The sequence below is a fragment of the Passer domesticus genome, chromosome 3, assembly GCF_036417665.1.
Source record: "Passer domesticus isolate bPasDom1 chromosome 3, bPasDom1.hap1, whole genome shotgun sequence".
NCBI lineage: Eukaryota > Metazoa > Chordata > Aves > Passeriformes > Passeridae > Passer > Passer domesticus.
Window position 1 is genome coordinate 71,673,562 of NC_087476.1, and position 8,683 is coordinate 71,682,244.

An 8,683-nucleotide genomic window follows, 5' to 3' on the forward strand; every position below is an offset into this window, starting at 1 on the left:
CAGCAAACACCATGGTTTTTGCCTGTGTTAGTCCTGCTGAGGTAGTGCAATATGCAATTATTTCCAAATGCCTGAAGAACACCGCAGCCAGCAGAGGCAGTGGGACTCCAGCCACCAGCAACTGCATCTGCTGCACAACTGCAGACTTCAGAACTGCACTCCAAAGATCCCTGGGTTTGTTTAACCTCAGATCTCTTCTATATTCCCCTTCCTAGCCCGTTCTACATTTTTCTAATATACTATTATTGGTTCATATTTGCCCATCTGCCGTGCAGTAAAACTATCATAAAGACTGAGAACCAGAGCAGCAACACGAGTACGTGAGGTTTCCACACACACCATCTAAGACAAAGTAATTTTTTTCCATTTTAACATCCCTCCGGCTTGCCCGCACCCCGGGGAAAGCCACTGACGGCTGCCAGGGAGGAGAGATGCAAGGCAAGCGAGACAACGACAGCGACCAACTCATGTCCCGCCGTACGGGCCCTGCCAGAGATGGGAACATCCAAGTGCCCGGGAAGAGAAGCCACGGCACCAGCTAGCGGGGCACCGCGAGGAGCAGCACAGCGACAAGTGACAGCTCCTCCCGACACTCCACGGGTGCCGGCCCTTCCCGCCGCCCGGCACGGCGCGATGCTCCCGGACACACGGGGACCGGGCTGCCCCCGGACACACGGGGACCGGGCTGCCCCCGGACACACGGGGACCGGGCTGCCCCCGGACACACGGGGACCGGGCTGCTCCCGGACACACGGGGACCGGGCTGCCCGCGGACACACGGGGACCGGGCTGCTCCCGGACACACGGGGATCGGCTGCTCCCGGACACACGGGGACCGGGCTGCCCCCGGACACACGGGGACCGGGCTGCCCCCGGACACACGGGGACCGGGCTGCTCCCGGACACACGGGGACCGGGCTGCCCCCGGACACACGGGGACCGGGCTGCCCCCGGACACACGGGGACCGGGCTGCCCCCGGACACGCGGGGACCGGCTGCCCCCGGACACGCGGGGATCGGCTGCCCCCGGACACACGGGGACCGGGCTGCCCCCGGACACACGGGGATCGGGCAGCTCCCGGACACACGGGGACCGGGCTGCCCCCGGACACACGGGGACCGGCTGCCCCCGGACACACGGGGACCGGGCTGCCCCCGGACACACGGGGATCGGGCAGCTCCCGGACACACGGGGACCGGGCTGCCCCCGGACACACGGGGACCGGGCTGCCCCCGGACACACGGGGACCGGCTGCCCGCCGCCTGCCCGCCCTTGCGACCGCCCCGCGCCCCCCGGGAGCTCGGCCCCACACCGCCGGTGCCGCACCTGGTCATGCGGGGGCTCCAGGACACCGTGACAGCCTCCAGCTTGCCCCAGAAGAGCGTCTGGTTGAAGTGCACGAACAGGCCATGAACGTCGGGGCTGGGGTCCAGCAGCTCCCACGCCTCGTCCACCACCGACAGCGGGCGGAGGGACGAGCGGCACGGAGAGACATCAGGGCGCTTTGCTGCTGCTGCTGCTGCCGCCGCCTTGTCCTGCTCTTCCCATTCCCTCTGCAGCCTGAGGGCCAACAAGAAATCCTCGTCCTCCATCCCGAGCGCGGCGCCCCTCGGCCGGCACAGCCGCAACCGGAAGCCGCAGCCGCCGCGGCGCACGCGCAGCACCGACCCGCGGGCTGCCGCCGCCGCGTCCTCTCCGCCCCTTCCCTTCCTCCCGTCCTTCCCTTCCCTTCCGTCCCTCCGCCCTCGCCCGCCCGGCGCGCCCCATCGCGTCACCGCGGGCAGCCGCTCCCGCCGCCGCGCCGCGGGGCGCAGGCGCGGTGCCGCGTCTCCGGTGGCGGCGGGGCGGGTGCCGGGCGGCGGCTGCGGCGCGGACATGGCGCTGTCGCTGGGCGAGGGCGGCGGCGGGAGCCGGCTGCGGCGGCAGCTGGAGTCGGGCGGCTTCGCGGCGGGCGAGTACGTGAAGCAGCTGTCGCAGCAGTCGGACGGGGACCGGGACTTGCAGGAGCACCGGCAGCGCATCCAGGCGCTGAGCGAGGAGACGGCGCAGAGCCTGAAGCGCAACGTCTACCAAAACTACCGGCAGTTCATCGAGACGGCGCGGGAGATCAGCTACCTGGAGAGCGAGATGTACCAGCTCAGCCACATCCTCACCGAGCAGAAGGGCATCATGGAGGCCGTCACCCAGGCCCTGCTCCTCCAGGCCGACCGCGACGACCCCGCGCTGGGCGCCCGCCGCGCCGCCGCCGCCGCCGACCCCTTCCTGCCGCTGTCGGGCAAGGATGCGGCGGCCAACGAGGAGGGGCGGCAGCGCACTCTCACCACCCTCCTGGAGAAGGTGGAGGGCTGCCGCGACCTCCTGCCCGAGAGCCCTGGCAAGTACCTGGTCTACAACGGCGACCTGGTGGAGTACGACGCGGACCACATGGCGCAGATCCAGCGGGTGCACGCCTTCCTCATGAACGACTGCCTGCTCGTGGCCACCGCGCTGCCCAACCGCCGCGGCGCCTACCGCTACGACGCCCTGTACCCCCTCGACGGGCTGGCCGTGGTCAACGTCAAGGACAACCCGCCTATGAAGGACATGTTCAAGCTGCTCATGTTCCCCGAGAGCCGCATCTTCCAGGCTGAGAACGCCAAGATCAAGAAGGAGTGGCTGGAGGTGCTGGAGGAGACCAAGCGCAGCCGTGCCCTCAGCGAGAAGCGGCGCCTGGAGCAGGAGGCCCTGCCCCGGCCCGCCCCCGCGCCCCCCGAATCCACCAACCCCTTCGACGAGGATGAGGACGAGGAGGAGGAGGATGAGCCTTCCGCTGAGGAGGAGGTCGTTGACCTGTCACTTGAGTGGATCCAGGAGCTGCCCGAGGACCTGGACGTCTGCATTGCCCAGCGGGACTTCGAGGGGGCGGTGGACCTCTTGGATAAACTGAACGAGTACCTGGCGGACAAGCCCGTGAGCCAGCCCGTGAAGGAGCTGCGGGCCAAGGTGGACGAGCGCGTCCGGCAGCTCACGGACGTGCTGGTGTTCGAGCTGTCTCCAGACCGCTCGCTGCGAGGAGGGCCGCGGGCCACCCGCCGAGCCGTGTCCCAGCTCATTCGCCTGGGCCAGTCCACCAAGGCCTGCGAGCTGTTCCTGAAGAACCGGGCAGCCGCGGTGCAGACCGCCATCCGGCAGCTGCGCATCGAGGGCGCCACGCTGCTCTACATCCACAAGCTCTGCCATGTCTTCTTCACCAGCCTCCTGGAGACCGCCAGGGAGTTTGAGACGGACTTCGCCGGCAACAACGGCTGCTACTCGGCCTTTGTTGTCTGGGCCCGCTCGTCCATGAGGATGTTTGTAGATGCCTTCAGTAAGCAAGTATTTGATAGCAAAGAGAGTTTGTCAACTGCGGCAGAGTGTGTCAAGGTAAGAGAGTCCAAACACGGGGGTGGTGGGGCACAGCAGCTGAAACAAAGGCTTCAAAGCTTTAAAGTCTCTTTTCTAACTCTAGTTTAGTTGTTGACTCGTGTATGGGTCTCCAGAGAGGTTTTCTGCGTTGAAAGATTAATATTCATTTGAGGTTTGTTTCGTTTTTTTCAGTTTAACAGAGGAAAGCCTTAAGGTTATAATACGTGTCAAGGAAAACCCTGCCTTTATCGGGAATGCAAAATGCGTTGATTCTTAATTTGCCTTTAACTAGTAGGAGGAGGTCCTAAAATTTACATGAGCTACACCTGAATTACAAGTACTTCAAAACTTTCTCTTTGTTTTCCAAGGCTGTCCTTAGCTACATTTTCGTACTTTTTTTGCAAGACTAACTTTCTCAGGTTATGCTTTGTTTCAGTTGCTAATTGGGAGGAGGGGAAAAAAAGCTTATGTGTGTGGGTTATAATTGTGTAATTGTTGAGAGTATTTTTGACAGCCAGGGTGTATCTTTCAGTTACTAGTTTCTCATTAATGAGATTCTTAAAGCACAAGAAATAAGTAGGAGTTTTCTCTCAGTTTTCTGAGATAAATTTGATGAATGTGTAAAATGTAAAGGGAGCCTGCACAGTAATAACATCCTTTGCTTTTCTTTGTTGTTCCAGGTGGCTAAAGAGCACTGCAAGCAGCTGAGCGAGATTGGACTGGATCTCACCTTCATCATTCATGCCCTCCTCGTAAAGGATATCAAAGGTGCTTTGCAGAGCTACAAGGATATCATCATCGAGGCCACCAAGCACCGCAACTCTGAGGAGATGTGGAGAAAGATGAACCTGATGACTCCGGAGGCGCTGGGGAAGCTCAGGGAGGAGATGAGGAGCTGTGGGGTGGGCAATTTTGACCAATACACAGGTGATGACTGCTGGGTCAATCTCAGTTACACTGTAGTAGCTTTCACTAAGCAGACTATGGCTTTCTTGGAGGAAGCATTAAAGCTTTACTTTCCAGAGCTGCATATGGTTCTCCTGGAGAGCCTTGTGGAAATCATCCTGGTGGCTGTCCAGCATGTCGATTACAGTTTACGGTGTGAACAGGACCCTGAGAAAAAAGCATTCATTAGGCAAAACGCCTCTTTCCTGTATGAAACCGTCCTTCCTGTTGTGGAAAAAAGGTTTGAGGAAGGAGTTGGAAAGCCAGCCAAGCAGCTACAGGATCTGAGAAATGCCTCAAGATTGATGCGTGTAAATCCGGAAAGTACCACCTCTGTGGTGTGAAGTGACCCTAACTGTTCCCGGGAACAAGGTGGCAGCACTTACTGAAGATGTTGTACATTGAACAGATGAACTAAACGGGGTTTTTTGAGTCCCTGAAAGATGCAGAACTCTTGTCTGCTGCATTCCAGAACCTGAAGACTTTGAATCAATCCCTGCAAGCATGTAATGCTTGACTTGGTGGATGGGGTGTAGGGAAGTGAGAAGGTGGAGGTCACGTGTCCTTGGACAGCATATCCTGTACAAAGGGCTTGTGTAGTCTTTGTGACTTGGGAAATAAATGTAATACACAAATTTTGGCCAATTGTTTGTGCAAGTCTTACATTCATGTACAGCAGATGGCAGGAAAAGATCAGTCTCATCATGTCACTGTAGCAGTTCTTTTTTAAGGCAGTGTTCTGGTAGGAGGGGAAATGCTGAAGCATTCCCAGGGTGTGGTATTCAGCAAGGCACATCCACCATCCAGATGTGACTCAGCACTGTAGTTAAATGACATGGATTTGCACAATGTGATTTCTGTGGTAGCAATGCAGACTTTTCTTTAACATTGAGATTATCTTCATTCATTTCAGAGGCAGATTGAAATAAAAATGGTTCTGGTATTTGGGTGAAGGGGCTTCTTCTGTTAAATGAGCTGGCCTGTCAGCCTAAATTATAACTGTCTGAAAACAAAATTGCTGTCAAAACCATTTGTTCACTTCAAGAGCAGTGAGAATAAATTGCTTCCCTTCCTCTTTGTGTTCCTCTTCCATGTTTTCTCATGGATCTAATTGGGGTCATGTCCATTTAGTGAAGTGTGCACTGTTGCTTTAGGTGTTCTCAGAAATGCATTATGGGCTGTTGTCTCCGGGTTGGAACCATAGTGCAGAGGCATAAATGCTCTTGGAGACATGCAGGGCAGGGAGAGGGACTGAAGGGACTGTTTAATTTGGAAGAAATGGAATGCTGGTTTTGCTGTACAGAACCAACACCCAGTGAAGAGACTGTGAGGCTTTTTGTAAGAGATGTGAACTTCAAAATATACACTGTCTCCTGAAAGAACTAGCATCATTTCCTGTAATACAGCAATAAGCAAGAAGAACTATCTTTTTGCAGAAATCACAAGGATTTGGTTGGTGATTTTAATGTTGATGGGGAAAGTTTATACAAATGCTCTTATGTTTGGATTGAATGGTGTTGGCTGTCTCATGCAGTGTATGCCTGTGAAAATAAAGTAAGCCAAGTCTTGTGTCAAGGCTGGCTTTGGAAAGCTGTCAGCTTCAACTTTTAAATTGTGCAAACTTCTGCTTCTGTGCAAACTTAGTTGTGAGAAAACCATGTTACAAGGGACCTTGTGATGAGTCCCTCAGGAAGCGTCCTTCACTGGAATAATTAAATATCCTATTCCTGTAGTGCTTTCAAATTAAAACTCTTGCAGTTTGTACCATGGTACTGAATGCCTTGGCAAACAAAAGGTATCACTAGTAAAACATTCTGTGTAACTGTTATACCGAAGCTTCTTAATTTCTCCTCATTTTCATAGTGCTAGTTCAATGCAGTTTCCACTTGAGTGGCTGGGTTTTGTTCTCTTGTTCTTTGGGTGCCTTTTGAACTGTCGGATTTTGCAAAGCATCCTATTGTCTCTGCTCACTTGCTTTTCAGTGTTTGGGCCTTTTGCTAGAAACTCACAAAAAAGTCATACAGAATGTTTTTAAAGGGTAACTTGTTGCTCCCAGCTTGCATGGATTGAAAACTAGTGAAATAGCTCTACGTTTATTTTAAGGGACAGGGACAGTGAGTTAAAACTTGTGTAACATGTTCTGTCAAAGAGAGAGAGAGTCCTATTGGTGTTATTTCAGTAGTGAACAGTTTTTGATATCAAAACCTAGTGAAATATAGCAAAGTAATACAATCTCTGTCATCTGTTTAAAGTGGGAATCCTAATCTGAGAAACACTTTCAAGTGAATTATAAGAGAGCTCTCTGTAGTGATGGGTATTTTGGAGGAGAGGGAGAAGAGATGGCTTTTTTTCTGTGAACATGGATATATTTCTTTTTATTTAACAGCAGAAGAAAGCAGAATAAATACAGATGAGCCTTATCTTTGTGTGTGTGTGTGTTTGCAAGCAAAGGGTTAGATCTGGAGCTCTAGACTGATTATTGTGATGCTTGGGGATTTAATGCAAGAAGCTGAATGGTAGTTTCCCAATTCCCAAGCATTAACATGAGGCTGAAAAGAAGGAGAGCCCTCTTCATGCTTCTGTTGTGAGCTGGTATAGCATAGCTTACCCTCAGCAGAGGATGAAATGTAGAATGTAATTTTGCCATATGCTCTGTCATGCCTCTATCACTGAGCCCTTCATCAATCTATTTATGGCACACTGAGCCTGCTGATTTTGTCTCTGCTGTCATCCATGGAGCAGTGGGCTTATGCTGATGTTTGTTTTAGTGCATCAGGGAATCTTTTCATTTGAGTCATCAAACGTCATGTTCTTGTGCATGTCACAATTCTAACAGGTGTGGATTGTATGAACTGCTAAAAGTGGCATTGATAACTTGTGACTAATTAATCACAAAAGAAAAACTAACATAAAGAAAATGATGTGGAATTAAACTAAACACCCTTTTATGTTAACTTGGTTAACAGAGAAAAATCAGTGCTGAGTCATAGTTTAATAAATTTCAGTTTTGGAATGGCACTTTCCTTTTCCTGAGCTGTACACTTGTGGCAATAGTGTTGTTCAAGTTGGGATTTGCAGTAACTACTGAATGATATTTGCCGTAACTACTGAATGAACTACAGTTCTGCTAATTTGACAAGGCACTAATATTGGTTTTTTTGAGACAACTGTATATAAAATCTGTTTTCCTTTGGTGCTGTGGCAAAATTGTGTACAATTATTTTTTAAAATTCAGGTAAATTTATGTATTAGAATTTAATGCAATAACTTTTCTGAACAGTAAGGACCATGTATTAAAACTTTTGGACCTACAGCACTAGTGGTGTATTTGTTTTGATCATAAGAAAGAGGAGGTTGGTTTGAAGTTGGAGTTCCAGTGAAGTCAGAGAGTTTCAGGTCAGTCGTGAGGGAGAGGTGAGCAGCAGCCAGCTGATGAGAGCCAAGTGATGTCACTTCAGTTACATTCTTACAAATCACTTCAGCAAGGTGGTGCTGGAAGAAAGTATTTCTGAACATAGAGAGGCTGTACTCTCGTCTGAAGGGACTTTGTGTGTGTGTGTGTGATGGATTATCAACACCGAGGCAGCATAATGCTAAAGGGTTTGTTATCTTCCAGACTTTTTTTTGTGCCGAGTCCGTCCAGACTTACCTTGGGTGCTGAATGTGTAGTACAGCCTGTCCCCTCACTAGGTGGAGCTTTGTGCCCTGAAACCTCGGCAGGCTGCGAGCAGACACAGGCATGGAAGCTGTGCTGCCCTGCAGTGTGGCTTGGCAGGTTTGGGGTAGCATGCTGAGGGAAGAAGATGCTGCAGAAAATGATCCAGATGTTATGGTCAGGTCTTTTTCATTCCTTAGTAGTGGTTGTATTCTGCATTTTGTAATTCTTGTACTGTTTGTTTTTTAGTTTTTCCTCTTTTCCTGAGGTGTTTCTGTACCGTTGGCAGGTGCCCTCTAGAGTATCTCACCTTTCTGTTTTTCTTTAAAGTGGGTATCAACATGTGACTTGTGTTCTGCCTGAAAAACACTGCTACACTTCAAGCCCCTGCAGAGATGTGAGAAGTTGCTTGTTCCCAGCTACAATTTTATGTCTCCTGTAAAATGTTCAGATTAGTGACTTCTCAATTTTGTGGGACCTCTGGTCATCTTACTTCAATGTTGGGCTGAAATTTCTGTGTAACTCCATGCTCACAGAGCAGATTTGCACTCCAGCACAGTAACAGAGAAGGTCCCCACCCCCTGTCGTTACAACTTACACACTCTTTGTGTAAGAGTAAGGGGTGGGAACACTCCCTTTGTGTAAGGGAGTTACACTCCCTTTGCTGCCCAGCCATTTAAATTGAACTGGGTTACCTT

At 51.8% G+C, this 8,683-nt stretch overlaps 1 protein-coding gene across 1 annotated transcript; it reads left to right on the plus strand.

Moving 5' to 3' along the window:
• The first annotated feature begins 1,770 nt into the window (after nucleotides 1-1,770).
• On the plus strand, nucleotides 1,771-5,405 carry EXOC8 (exocyst complex component 8). The gene is made up of 2 exons (XM_064413857.1): nucleotides 1,771-3,403; nucleotides 4,066-5,405. Exons 1-2 carry the CDS (start codon nucleotides 1,877-1,879, stop codon nucleotides 4,672-4,674), a joined length of 2,136 nt encoding a protein of 711 aa, XP_064269927.1. The 5' UTR covers nucleotides 1,771-1,876; the 3' UTR covers nucleotides 4,675-5,405.
• Nucleotides 5,406-8,683: the final 3,278 nt, after the last annotated feature.

Coding starts and splice junctions, on each gene's coding strand:
- EXOC8 (XM_064413857.1), top strand. CDS start 1,877: ATGGCGCTGTCGCTGGGCGAGGGCGGCGGCGGGAGCCGGCTGCGGCGG. Junction 3,404..4,065: donor CTGCGGCAGAGTGTGTCAAG/GTAAGAGAGTCC, acceptor TTGTTGTTCCAG/GTGGCTAAAGAGCACTGCAA.